The sequence below is a fragment of the Micropterus dolomieu genome, unplaced genomic scaffold, assembly GCF_021292245.1.
Source record: "Micropterus dolomieu isolate WLL.071019.BEF.003 ecotype Adirondacks unplaced genomic scaffold, ASM2129224v1 contig_12699, whole genome shotgun sequence".
Taxonomy (NCBI): domain Eukaryota; kingdom Metazoa; phylum Chordata; class Actinopteri; order Centrarchiformes; family Centrarchidae; genus Micropterus; species Micropterus dolomieu.
Window position 1 is genome coordinate 1 of NW_025741685.1, and position 15610 is coordinate 15610.

The 15610-nt window shown below is 37.7% G+C and overlaps 1 protein-coding gene across 1 annotated transcript; it reads left to right on the forward strand.

Annotated features, from left to right (window-relative positions):
• Positions 1-1339: 1339 nt before the first annotated feature.
• Positions 1340-14964, forward strand: LOC123966106 (the record flags this gene model as incomplete). The annotated part of the gene is made up of 4 exons (XM_046042329.1): positions 1340-1473; positions 12764-12999; positions 13987-14244; positions 14725-14964. Coding segments are annotated over exons 1-4 (868 nt in total), but the record flags the coding sequence as incomplete, so codon positions are not given.
• Between the last annotated feature and the right edge of the window lie 646 nt (positions 14965-15610).

Sequence of the window (15610 nt, forward strand, 5' to 3'; positions counted from 1 at the left end):
AGACTTCCATTCAATATATTCAAGGATCATTCCATATATTCAGACTTCCATTCAATATATTCAGACTTCCATTCAATATATTCAGACTTCCATTCAATATATTCAAGGATCATTCCATATATTCAGACTTCCATTCCATATATTCAGACTTTCATTCCATATATTCAAGGATCATTCCATATATTCAGACTTTCATTCCATATATTCAGACTTCCATTCAATATATTCAGACTTCCATTCCATATATTCAGACTTTCATTCAATATATTCAGACTTCCATTCAATATATTCAAGGATCATTCCATATATTCAGACTTCCATTCAATATATTCAGACTTCCATTCAATATATTCAAGGATCATTCCATATATTCAGACTTCCATTCAATATATTCAGACTTCCATTCAATATATTCAGACTTCCATTCCATATATTCAGACTTTCATTCCATATATTCAAGGATCATTCCATATATTCAGACTTCCATTCCATATATTCAGACTTTCATTCAATATATTCAAGATTCATTCCATATATTCAGACGGACAAACCATAAATATATATATTATTTCCTAAACGGCATGCCATAATATACATATATATATATATATATACACACACATATATATATATATATATAGCACGCAGTCCGTCATTCAGCAATTGAAACAGCAGCGGACTTGATGTCGCCCGGATCCGTTAGTAGGCGGGATCTCACATCTCCGAAAACATCGTAGCAAATTTTTAAATCAGCTCTGTCTTGAGAAATCAACCTCATATTTGGAGTTTAAACAACTATATTCCTGCATTAAAAACTCTTAAAACTACTATATGTGACACAAGAACAGCAGTATTATAACTTAAAGTTGTGAGTTTTCTCCCCCTACATTACTGCTTTTGGCGACGAAATGTATTATGGGATACCTGGCTATCCGAAGTCCACACAAGTCATCACCGATGCAGGCTCGGTAAAACGGACGGAGTGAGAACACATCCGGGTATTTGACTGTACTTGACTAGGTGCGGACTTTTGAATAGGGACAGTACTTTGGCTGCGACTGATGACGTTTCACAAGTCCACAATAACACAATTACAGACAATAACGCAGATTGACAAACAGCCTAGGTTAGAGTCATTCATTTGTCATGTGACAGCTCGGCCACGGTGGAGCAGGAATGAACTATTTGTTCTCACATGAGTCCTCGGAGTCTTTTGTTCATTCAGCAGCCTGAGTTACTACCAGCACCGGAGAATGAGAGGCAAGCCAGTTAGGGGCAGACCTAGACTCTCAGCACAGTGGGGGCGCACCTGCTACAAAGTCATATTAACCAAGTTTACATGACCTCAGACTCACTTCGAAAGTCCACAGAGTCTGTCTGCTTCGCTGCTGCTTCGTGCTTACACCAGAAGCGCTGCAGTGCGTCCCAGTGTCCCAGTGTCAAGCAGCACAGCGCAGATGAACCGGGCAGGAAGTCAGACGCAGAAATGGCAGAGAAACCATCAATTTTCAGAATAAAATACTGTTACAGATAGTATATCGTATATCAACAATAAACACAGTTAAATCAGACAAAAAATAAATATTTTTACTATTTTTACGTAGCCTACTTAATCATAGTAGACGCACAAAAAGCAAGCACTAATTACCAAATCAACAAAATCTGTCGGCAAAGTCCGGCAGATAAAACACTCTTATTCTGAAATGCTCCCTGTGGCTAGATGCAAGATGAGAAACGACCGATCCACAGAGAGCTTTGAAGAATGTAGTAGAAGCACAAAAAGGACAATTAAAAACAAATCATTAACGTGGGGCAGGTTACACTCTCCGCTGCTGAAATGCTTCTGAGAGGCTTCCAGTGGAAGTTGACGCCATAAATAAACCGCTGTCCACACTCAGCCTACGCCCCTCCCTCAGAACTCCCATGATGCATGAGGGTGAAGGGAGTTTTGTTAAAATGTGCTAATAAGTTTGCCATTTGTTTGAAATACAAATGTTACTTTATGATTTCTGTTTATTATAATGTGTCTCCTAAGAATCTAGTGTGTTTGTTGTTAATTTTCGTTCTTGTGGTGGTTTACCGTTGAAACCATAAGTGAAGAGATTTCATTTGATAAGAGCTGCTGAATTCTCCCAGTACAGCATATTGTTATATTCCGCTGTTGTTAGTTCTTGTCCATTATAATCAGCTGAGCTAAACTTCATAGTTTATGTAGAGGCCCCCCACCAGTGTGGGCCCTATACTATTCATACAGTGTGTCAAACTTTTAATATTTCAATATATTCCCTGCAAATCTGATGTTAATAGATTTTACTGATGGATAGGGACATTAGGCTACTGCATGAATAAGCATTTAGCAATTAGACATATAATGGAAATTATAATATATATTCATACAGTATATATGGCTGGTCTGGTTGTATACTCAGGAAAGATTGTGAAAATGATGGATTTAGGAGTAGCAATTGTATACGGACATGTTTTTTACTAGTGATGGGAAAAGTCACTCTTTTGAAAGATTCCAGTCACCAAATCCCGTTCATTAAAATGAACTAATATTTTTTTGTGTCATTTTGTTCATTTTAACTAGGTTGGTTATTGCGGCGCTGCAGCCCTCTAGTGGGCGATTTTTAAAAAAACAGCGCAGTTCTCAAACACAGAAGGCTGCCTGGCTTGCTCTAATTGACAATGTATAATGCAAATTCACCTCTTGATCTTTCTCTATCACGGTTCTATAAAGCCCCATGGAGCCACAACCCAATTCTAGCCATGGAAAAACCTGTGGTACAACCTTTGCTGGCTGTATGGATTGATCTTAGCTGAATTGAAGTTTATGTAATACGACAATGTTTTCCAACCCTTTCCTGAAGAAAGTTACCCCCTGCAGGATTTAATCTCTCCCTGCTTCAACTCAGCTGATTGAAGCAGCTTCAGGATTCATAACAAGTTGATAGTTTGAATCAGCTGTTTTGGAGCAGTGAGATACGGTTATTTAAACAGTTATCCAAATACTCCTCACCACAGCCACTGTTGGCATATCCTAATTTGCGTGATTATGATTTATGTATCATAATATTTCATAATATTTTGTATAAATATTGATAGATATTTTGACATGCCAAGACCCATGCATTCAGACTTTTTAAAAATGTTTTGGATCATGCAAATCAGTCACTACTGCCAACTCCTTTTCTAACTTCGTAATCCGTGTGTGTACAGTGAATAAAGAAAAAGTATTATTACAGTATGCTATTGTCTCCATTCATTTTTTAAAATTGAATATTTACAAAATTATCGATGCAAGTATATGTTGTATTGCATGTGTGTTCATCTATGGGGGTCAGTAATTCATTTATTTTTAATCACAAATGTACATTATATTAGATAAACACACTAAAGTAAACACATTTTCCAAACGAACTATGTTGCGCACTGCATGAATGTCATTACAACATAATTAATAATTAATATGATACCATAAAGGGCAGATTTGCGTCTCTCCTTTAGTAGTCTTTGTTGGTTTACTACAGGCTTTTAAAACTTAAACTTTGTTGCAGTATCACACACATAGGGCAAGTAGTGGGCTGCTGTGTGTGAGAGAAAGTGTTGACCACGTAATGTGCAATGAAGTCTCTGTCCAGGCTTCTATTATTTATTTATTAATCCTGCCGGTAACGTCCGTTATACTACAGACTCCCACAAAGCTCAAATTGTAGTCCAGTTTCCACAGTTTTTTTCTATTAATTCAGCTGATTGCAGTAAAATGTCATAGTATATTACTCTTCACAAGTAAATTATGAATGAGAAGTGTGTGTGTGTTTCTTTTAAGATGACTAGAGTTACACTGTTAATCAACGACTCAGACCACTGCAGCAGCAACAACAGAGCTGCAGAGACAGAGGAAATACAGCATTTTCTATACGTTCATTTATTTGTGGCGGCATGCCACATACTGATCTTCATTTTTTATTTTATTTTACTTGGCCTATTTAAAATTGTATTTGATTGCAGATCAGCACCGTAGCGCATTCGCGCAGCACATCCACTCACTCGTCTCTCTCTCTCTCTCAAACACCGCAGCACAAATCTGTCCAACACAACGCTGGCAATGGCGGAGACCCAGCTTTAAAAAAGTTATTAGTAATGAGTAATGGTTTAAAGTACATCAAGGACCATCTGGCTCATGATGTAGCCTACAGAACATTCTCAATTGAGTTATTGCCTAAGCATTTGTGAAAAATAAACTACAGAAGTATTATGAAAGGGGCCTGTTGCTTTATTGTTCTAATAGAGAATTACATTGTTAGTGTACTGTTGTAGTTGTAGTACTTGCTTTTAATTTGCTTTTATTTTACATAGTTCCAAAGCAAATATCTTTGTTAAACAGTTTAAAAGTTTGTATAAATCTGTGAATTATAGGAGTAGCCTACATTGTCTTGTCTTCTCCCCTTGTTTCCGCCTGACGTTGATGCTGGTGTTCATTCTGAATGGTAAACCTCGTTCACTTAATGGTAACGTTAGCTAGTTAGGCTAATTATATATTTAATTAGTTAAATGGTTTAATTAGGGTTAGTAGCTGACAAAAACAATCGTGACTAGTCGACTAATCGAATAAATAATTAACAGATTAGTCGACTACGAAAATAGTCACTAGTTGCAGCCCTATTCTACAGTAGCTGACAAATAGCGCTATAGAGCATGTTTCGTCACTAAGTTCTTGTTCTATTTCTGAAGAACAATATAGTAATAATATACTGCAGGGGTCTGAAAATAAGGTTTGCGTCTGAGTAGTATTTATAACCATTAGATGGTGGATCGGAATATAATCTATAATATTAACTTCTCTCTACATGTTGATTGGTTAGCTCAGTTGGTAAGGTGCAGGACCTGAAAACCAAGCTTTTAGGGTTTGATCCCACCTTGGGACAAGTCTTTGTTTTCTTCAAAAAATGGATTCTGCAGCAAATGTTTCTCAGATCAGGGCACGTGCTGCACTGTTTTTGTTAAAGTGTTTGATCCGTATCCATCAACCTACGGACGCTTTTGCATTTCCCCAGTATCTTCAGGCAGAGCACATTTTGGGGAATCACGTTTTCTGACAGCTCTTTCAGAGGTGTGTCAAGCAGTCTACAGACTCTTTTAATGTCGTTCAGAATTTTTCAAAGTAAAAGCTCAGTTCAACTTCAAATACAAGATTGCAGTCACACTTTTATTTTGTAGGCAAAACCACTAAAGAGAAAGTGATGTGAGTAACTGTTGCTGTCATGACTGAGATCTATTTCAGCACGGCTATCAAAGTATTTATTTATATTTTTCGCTGCTATCAAAGTATTTATTTATATTTTTCGCTGCTATCAAAGCACCATAATCTGGCAGTGGACCAGATACTATTGATGGCGGGCAGTTTTGGCGATGGTCCATAATCACAGAGAGAATTAATGTGTTTCCCTTGTCAATGTTTGTATAAACTTTATCTAATGTGTGGTTTATAATGGACTGTAGTGCAGAAACAGTGACAGTGTTTCACACTCTTGGCTTACATTTTCCATGTTATCTGTCAGTGGCCAAGTCACAATAACATATGGAGTTACTGAATAATTAAGTAAATATAATTTCATAATAAATACCATACCTAAAGAAACCTCATTTCTTGACTGGCTACTCTCTGCTGTCTCAGAAGAGACACCTTTTGTGCTGGTTCAGCCACCGTAGCTGTCCTACGCTCTTTGAAAGGTTTGGGGGCAGTGGCCACTAGATGCCACTAAATCTTACACACTGAACCTTTAAGGTGACATATGACTTGCGATAAATAAACAAATAATGAAGTGTACATGTTAGCTGCCTGGTTGTGTATAAATAAATTATAAAATTAGAATTTAATATTTTAAATACAACTAAATGTTTTTTTTTCTAGAGCAGCAACATTAAACTTAAATTAAAGTCACTGTAACTCCATATCTGACATCACAATACTTAGTTACGTTTAGAAAGAAAGAAGAACTCAGACATGGTGGAGAGGAGCAGCTGGGGCCTGTACCACAAAGCAGGATTTGAGCTTATCCAGATAACTTCAGGATTTACCCTGGGTTCACAGCGGTGGTTCACTTCTTACAGGGTTAGATCGCCATGGTAACTTATGCTGAACGGCTATATATTCCAGATAAGAGATCAACTCTATGCAAGCCTACCTGACCAATCAGCTCTCTTTGAAAATGACATCTGTAGGATATCCTGCAGACTAGTTGAAAGGCTGCTTTTATGTTTGCTGCGGTGATGTGGAGAAACATTTAGCGAGATCATCCTACAGAGACTGATTTAAAAAGCCTGCTAAGCTACTATTGTAGGTTTTTACAGTAAACCTACTTACCGCTTTGAAATGTGTTTTATATTTTTTACTCGCTCCCAAGTCTGTTTCACACAGCCTGTCGCAGGAGTTAAAAAATGGGTTTCATTTTTCCTTTGTCAGGCTGAACATTATAGGTTTAGGCTATAGTTTGGTAGGCCTATTGAAATAAAGTTTGATCTAACATGTCCCCCCCCCACATTTTAAAATATATGTTTTGTGCAGCAAAGTGCCTCAATATTACAGACTTTTCTTTTGTGCTGCTGTTACTTGTACCAGAAGACAGTACAGTGTGATGTCTGCAGCAGGATGGGTAGCAACTTTTTACAAGTAACACAAATTTGCTAAATAAAATAAAAAAAAGTTGTTGCAACTTTTCAAATTGCTTTTACTCTAGTAATCTACTTCTGATGTTCTTTTCATACCTTCATAACTTAACCAGTCTGTAATCTGCATTCTGCTTTATTAAAAGAAAGGAGCTGTTATCCGGGCTGAGTGCGTGCAGTTACGCAGAGGAGCCCTGGTCTATGGCGCTTGTCACAGATATGAATGAGCTGGGCGGGTGCAAACATTCAGAAAATCACGCAAACACCTTTTCAGTTTAAGGCTTTATTGTTCTACTAATACAACTGAATCCAGTGAGCGCACACTATGGCACTGGTGGCCGTGTTGCAAAACAGCCTGTATCGCCCTCTAACAAACCGGCAAGTGAAATACTTTCACTTTCCAACAACGGCGTATTAAAAGCGTATTTAGTCTATACAGAACAAATGTAGAATACACACTGTAACATCTAAGTCAGATGATCACTGGATTGATTCCGATATACCGTAAAATTTTGAATAAAATTGACCCTGCCTTTATTTGGGACAGGCGTCCATATGGGACAGGCCTTTAATTATTTTTGCACAAAACTGAAACTACTATGAAACAGTTTATTTATTTCAAACAGAATAATACTTATGTAAAAATGATCAAATAATATCAAATACACGTCGTTCATTTGATCTAGTTCCGACAGACTGCTTATGCGCTTTTATTTTGAAGGCAGCAACCTCACGAAAACAACAACAAGGTGCAGGATGAGAGAAGTTAGCAGACAGAGCGATGGACTTCACATGACAGGATTCACAACTTGGATACATATTTCTGAAAAGCTGTTTTGATTCTTTTGATGGGTGGACCTTTACAGACTAAAGGAATATATTAAATAATCAAGGAACGGACACATTCGGGCTTAACGAGCACTTAATATGCCAATGTAGCAACAAAGCCCACTGTATATCGCTTCAACTAGTAACAGTATGTTTTTTCCCAGGCACTATTTATTTATTCTGTCAAAATATGAAGTGTAACTTAGCCTCTCTTCTAGTCTTAAAAGAAACACACACACACTTCTCATTCATAATTTACTTTTGAAGAGTAATATACTATGACATTTTACTGCAATCAGCTGAATTAATAGAAAAAAACTGTGGAAACTGGACTACAATTTGAGCTTTGTGGGAGTCTGTAGTATAACGGACGTTACCGGCAGGATTAATAAATAAATAATAGAAGCCTGGTCAGAGACTTCATTACTCATTACGTGGTCAATACTTTCTCTCACACACAGCAGCCCACTACTTGCCCTATGTGTGTGATACTGCAACAAAGTTTAAGTTTTAAAAGCCTGTAGTAAACCAACAAAGACTACTCAAGGAGAGACGCAAATCCGCCCTTTATGGTATCATATTAATTATTAATCATGTTGTAATGACATTCATGCAGTGCGCAACATAGTTCGTTTGGAAAATGTGTTTACTTTAGTGTGTTTATCTTATTAATATAATGTACATTTGTGATTAAAAATAAATGAATTACTGACCCCCATAGATGCATGATTTTACTGCTTCAATTAGAGCTCAGACCCTCCTTATGGACCGTAACTAGAACCCTGCTGGACTATGTGGATTATCAAACTGTACAATCTGTAAAAATGAACACACATGTAATACAACATATACTTGCATCGATAATTTTGTAAATATCCACTTTTTAAAAATGAATGGAGACAATAGCATACTGTAATAATACTTTTTCTTTATTCACTGTACACACACGGATTACGAAGTTAGAAAAGGAGTTGGCAGCAGTGACTGATTTGCATGATCCAAAACATTTTTAAAATGTCTGAATGCATGGGTCTTGGCATGTTCTATCAAAATATCTATCAATATTTATACATCTAAATCATAATCACACAAATTAGGATATGCCAACAGTGGCTGTGGTGAGGAGTATTTGGATAAATGTTTAAATAACCGTATCTCACTGCTCCAAAACAGCTGATTCAAACTATCAACTTGTTATGAATCCTGAAGCTGCTTCAATCAGCTGAGTTGAAGCAGGGAGAGATTAAATCCTGCAGGGGGTAACTTTCTTCAGGAAAGGGTTGGAAAACATTGTCGTATTACATAAACTTCAATTCAGCTAAGATCAATCCATACAGCCAGCAAAGGTTGTACCACAGGTTTTTCCATGGCTAGAATTTGGTTGTGGCTCCATGGGGCTTTATAGAACCGTGATAGAGAAAGATCAAGAGGTGAATTTGCATTATACTTTGTCAATTAGAGCAAGCCAGGCAGCCTTCTGTGTTTGAGAACTGCGCTGTTTTTTTTAAAATCGCCCACTAGAGGGCTGCAGCACCGCAATAACCAGCCTAGTTAAAATGAACAAAATGACACAAAAAAAATATTAGTTCATTTTAATGAATGAGATTTGGTGACTGGAGTCTTTCAAAAGAGTGACTTTTCCCATCACTAGTAAAAAACATGTCAGTATTCAATTGCTACTCCTAAATCCATCATTTTCACAATCTTTCCTGAGTATACAACCGGACCAGCCATACATACAGTATGAATATATATTATAATTACCATTATATGTCTAATTGCTAAATGCTTATTCATACAGTAGCCTAATGTCCCCATCCATGAGTAAAATCTATTAACATCAGATTTGCAGGGAATATATTGAAGTATTAAAAGTTTGACACACTATATGAATAGTACAGGGCACACACTGGTGGGGGGCCTCTACATAAACTATGAAGTTTAGCTCAGCTGATTATAATGAACAAGAACTAACAACAGCGGAATATAACAATATGCTGTACTGGGAGAATTCAGCAGCTCTTATCAAATGAAATCTCTTCACTTATTTTCAACGGTAAACCACCACAAGAACGAAAATTACCAACAAACACACTAGATTCTTAGGAGACACAATTTAATAAACAGAAATCATAAAGTAAAATTTGTATTTCAAACAAATGACAAACTTATTAGCACATTTTAACAAAACTCCCTTCACCCTCATGCATCATGGGAGTTCTGAGGGAGGGGCGTAGGCTGAGTGTGGACAGCGGTTTATTTACGGCGTCAACTTCCACTGGAAGCCTCTCAGAAGCATTTCAGCAGCGGAGAGTGTAACCTGCCCCACGTTAATGATTTGTTTTTAATTGTCCTTTTTGTGCTTCTACTACATTCTTCAAAGCTCTCTGTGGATCGCTCGTTTCTCATCTTGCATCTAGCCACAGGGAGCATTTCAGACTAAGAGTGTTTTATCTGCCGGACTTTGCCGACAGATTTTGTTGATTTGGTAATTAGTGCTTGCTTTTTGTGCGTCTACTATGATTAAGTAGGCTACGTAAAAATAGTAAAAATATTTATTTTTTGTCTGATTTAACTGTGTTTATTGTTGATATACGATACAAATGAATGACTCTAACCTAGGCTGTTTCTCAATCTGCGTTATTGTCTGTAATTGTGTTATTGTGGACTTGTGAAACGTCATCAGTTGCAGCCAAAGTACTGTTCCTATTCAAAAGTCCGCACCTAGTCAAGTACAGTCAAATACCCGGATGTGTTCTAACTCCGTCCGTTTTACCGAGCCTGCATCGGTGATGACTTGTGTGGACTTTGGATAGCCAGGTATCCCATAATATATTTCGTCGCCAAAAAGCAGAAATGTCGGGGAAGAAAACTCACAACTTTAAGTTATAATACTGCTGTTATGTCACATATAGTAGTCTTAAGAGTTTTTTATGCAGGAATATAGTTGTTTAAACTCCAAATATGAGGTTGATTTCTCAAGACAGAGCTGATTTAAAAATATGCTATGATGTTTTATTAGATGTGAGATCCCGCCTACTAACGGGTCCGGCCGCTGCTGTTTCAATTGCTGAATGACGGACTGCGTGCTCCCGTTCCTGGGAGTTTGTACTCCCCAGCCGAACTTGGTATTGAGAAACAGCTCTAGAAACCCACAGTTGAGAGTCTTGAACTAATCAATTCTGTTTCCTGTGCTGACGGAGCAATGCAGCTTCCGTGTGACGAGTGAACATAAGAGTCTAAGACTATTTATGCATGCGTGAAAATGAACGAATTACTCCCTCAGACTACCCGTTCCTCCCGAGTCATATACAAGATTAGTTCAAATGAATGAAGCGACGCAACACTACCCCCAAAACAATAAATGTCAGCAGCAGTGCTATTGTGTCCATGAGCATGTGACGCACATCAGAATAGTTCCGACACGATAATTTTATTTTTTCTAATGACAAATCTGCAATGTCATTTATCATTTTGGGATCATTCTTTTTAGATCTCCAAACAACTACTTGGAAAAGCTAGAGCAGATTATAAATAAACAACAAACAAAAAGCTAAGGTGTAAAATTGTTATTTAGTTTTAGTTGTTGTGGTCTCTTCACAGTGATTTTACAATCATGGCACAGCACCCAAGCCTGTGCCATGAATGGTCTTACCTCCTAAGCCTTATATAGGCAGGGAAGCCCTGTTAATATGACCTCTGAATAACAGGATTTTTCATGTTGCCTTTAGTGTCTTATTTTACAGCTGTTTAAGCTTAAACCTAATGTTCTAAATACTGGACAAGCAGGCTAGGCAGTAATGGAATACAGCTATAAGTTAGCCTTCTTCCTTTAAATGTAGCTAACGTTAATTTTACGTTACATAGCAGCCAAAAGACGGGCTGTCAGCATTCCTGCTGAGCTGCGCAGTCTGAAGGGGAGGGGAGACTTTTTCTTAGTGCTAACCGGCTTCACTTTTCCAGCAGTTTGGAAAAAAACAGACATGGTCTTGGTCTTAAGAAGCTAACACACCTTAACATGCAATTACTGGCAGAATATTTTCTTCTGCTGGTATTCACCTTCACTTTCTGCTGCTCGGACAATCAAATAATCGCTAAGCACATCCCGATTTCATACCCTTGTTCTGTCGATTTATGCTACCTATTGAGATGTGCTACTTAGCGGTTCTGTGCATGTGCATTATTAGTCTATAAGAATACGCATGGCTTAACACAGAAGGGCCAACTCCTCAGGTCAAGACTCTGCAGTCTACTTACATCTGAAGGACAGAGGACACTCGTTTGAGGACCACCAGGTGCATATTTTAGACAGAGAAGATAGATGGTTTGAAAGAGGTGTCAAGGAAGCCATCTACACCCGGGTCGAGAAGCCGTCATTGAACAGGGGAGGGGGTCTACGCCACCACTTATCCCCCACTTACAATGCTGTCGTTTCATCACTTCCCAGGAAACTCAACAAACGTAACCTATTGACCTCAGGTGAAGATACCAACGATGGTCGTTCGGTCTTGGCCACCAGTAGTCCTAATGACTTAACGACTGTCGTTACAGCAACCAGGAACACTAACGAACCAGCAGTATCCACGACCCTGGCAAACGACCCCACTGAGGTTAAATAGCTGAGTTTCCCTGCCAGTCAGTCAGAACTGAAGAAGTCCTTTGGATGAGGGACGAAACGTCTTCCAGTATCTTCAACCAAGTCCAGTTGCCCTTGACTTTAACCTTCGTAGGATAACCATGACCTGGATGACTGAGAATCTTCATAGAAGTCAATAGGCTATATGTGCATTCTCTTCCGCATTCCAACTCAGCCAGCTAGGTCACTTCCGGTGGTCGCAAAGCTTATGGCCACCATGGCGTTTTTCACTCGGTCACTTCAGGATTTACCTAGTCTTACGGTCAACGACGTCGTATTATTCAAGGACTTTGCAATACATCAGCAACTAAAAAGGAGAAAGGCTTCAAACTATACGTTTCAAGCTCCGTCCACAATTATGAAGGTAAGATCAGGGCGTTTGTGTGATAGCTAACGCTAGTGTAGTGATACCATAGCCATGTTGCTGCTAACATTGTGTTGTCTGCCCTAACCTAAGGTAAGGTGATTACGTTGCACTGATTTTGAGATGTTAATTAACAGCTACGTTATCCAGGTGGCTGAACACTTTACCAAATCCTTAACTAATCACATAAACTACAATATAATATTTTCTAACACTCACTAACAATGCAATGCAGTGTCTGATTTTTTTTTCTGTTTTTCTCGCAGTATACGAAATCTGGCAGAAAATGACGCCATCACAAAGCTGGCAGCTGGGGATTCAGTGTGGATCGGTCTGTACTGGGAACAACTGTGGTCTGATGGGAGCCCCTCTCTGTTTCAAAACTGGGCCGGTGGGCAACCAGACAGTCCAGAGCAGTGTGTCACCACAATGTTCAGAAACTCAGGACTGTGGTCAGATGATAACTGCTCCCTCACTTTCCCGTTCATCTGTTACTCAACAAGTAATGCATCTTATTTCTCACATACTGTATAGAAATTGATTGTTGCATTAAGGCAGTGTATGTTATATATTAGAAATTATAGATCATACCTTTAAGATCAGATTCACATTGAATTTAAATTTGTGTACATGTCTATTAAAGCAGAAACAAGAATGTTCTTTTATTTTTACTGTTCTTCTGCATGTCAGGCTAAATGCTTATCAAAAACTTAAGCAGCACATAAAAGTTACATTCCTAAAGATATAGCTTTCATTTCTGTAAGGTGAATGTTTGAAATCTATAAAAAGACAACCAAAAACACTCCAAAATCAAGTCAAATATAATGAATACTCTCATTACAGAAATCTGCTATTGAAATGAATGTTTCAGAACAAGAAAAACAACAAATACCATACACATTAAAATCTATAGCTTACTGAAATGTGTCCCATCAGTGTAATACTGTTTAAATTGAGAACATACGGAAGATTGAACCTACTGTACAAGAGTAAATCAATTAACTGATATGCAAGTGGTGGTGATGGATCATGACTGGGAATTATGTCAGTGATTGTGTCAACATGTTGCACCAAATTACATTGTGTGTGTTGCATCAAACAATCTGATGAATTTAAAATCTTGTTAGTGTGACTGTGTAAAACTAAATGTATTTTTCTAACATACTCCCTACTTTACTTCAAATCATGTACTGTATTGGCCAACATATTAAACTCCATAGTTATCCAACTTAAAGTGCTATGAATTTTTAATTCTTCATTTATTATTCATTATATATGTCCTGTGAAACGCACACCGTAATGTGTTTAGGTGACATTCTCGCTAATACAAACGTGTGTCTTAAATAACTGTATCTCTCATAGTCACCATTAGGTTTTGTTAACAAAAGATAAAAAATGGATGAACCTGAACAGCCAGATGGAGCATGAATAAATGTTTAAGCAAAGTTGTTTGGTGATAAATTCATTCCCTTCTCTTATTCTGTCTCAGCTCCTCCAAAAACCGAAGACTTCAGATCAATAGGACAAAATGAGACCAGTATCACTCTGCAGTGGAATAAAGTGAACAACAACTTCAGCTTTATTCTCCAGTTTAATGATGCAGAGATCAACATCACTGCACCAGCTGGAGATGGACCAGTAACTCACACAGTCTCATCTCTCACTGCTGGAACTAAATACACATTCACTCTCTACTCTGTGTTTGAGAACGTCAGAATCAGTGGAGTAAACATTACTGCAGTTACCGGTAATATGTGATACTTTATTTCTATGTTCTGTATCTGCTTAGCGAGCCATCATCTGCTTTTCAGAGCACCAGTGTAAAACTAAGACGTATCTACTGGGTATAATATTCATTAAAGGAACATGCACTTTATTGCATGTTAATTTAACTCAGGATTGTTTTGGCCAACACTGTAAAATATTGTTTTATATTATGAATGATTTCTTTTTAAACTTTTGTTTGTAATTATTCATTTATAGTGGAGTACATCTCTGTTGGGATATAAAGTGTGATGGATATGACTACAGAATGTGACATCTGGATCCTGAAAAAAAAACACTCATACTCAGTAATACAAAGAATTGTTTCACTCACTCTGTTCCTGACAGACAGCTTATGTGAGGAAACAAAATGAACCATCTTTAACTGTCAGTGAGAACATTGTCACTTTTACTGACTGTCATTTGTTAATACATGTTTAATTGCTCTATTTGTCTGTCTCAGCTCCTCCAAACGCAGAAAACTTCAGACCAATAAGACAAGATGTCACCAGTATCACTCTGCAGTGGAACAAAGTGAACAACAGCGTCAGCTTCATTCTCCAGTTTAATGGTGCAGAGATCAACATCACTCCAGTAACTTACAGAGTCTCATCTCTCACTCCTGAAACTACATACACATTCACTCTCTTCTCTGTGTTTGAGAACGTTAGAAGCCGTGGAGTGAGTATTACTGCAGTTACTGGTAAGATGTTTGACTTCATTAATATTTATTTAACCAGTGTAGCATATCTAAACTACATATGAATTTTAATACATTTATGAGAATTAATACCCAATTATGAATTTTAATATTGTAGCAGACCTAAAAAGTTTTAGTTATGCATTTTAATAAATTTATGAGAATTGATACCCAATTATGAATTCATATTCATAAAATCAAAATTTCCTCGTTAAGGGCACCACCGGAGTTGTTATAATCCTAGAGTCTCCGGACCTCTAGGTAGTTTTGAATAATTATACAATTATTACTAGTGATCAGTTAGTTAATAATCGCTCAGTTATCTTAAATCAGTCAGTCAGTCTCATATCTAAAGGGTCAATTCTCTTGGCAGGAACTAGAAATAGGCAACACACACAATTCTTGATTATATTACAGTGAATTTATTCTCTAACTAAGGTGATAAAAAGATGGTTGGATACAGGGAACATAAACATTTGCTGAACAATGAGCCTGGAGGTTCGGTTGTGGGAAGCATTTGACTCATACGGCATAGAAGAACTAATGAAAGTCAACTAATGCTATGGTTAAGTCTTACTGCTTGTCGACAGTCTGCTTTTGGCCTGTTGCACGGGTCCCACGCTAGCTGCCTGATCCTGGCTTTTTGCTA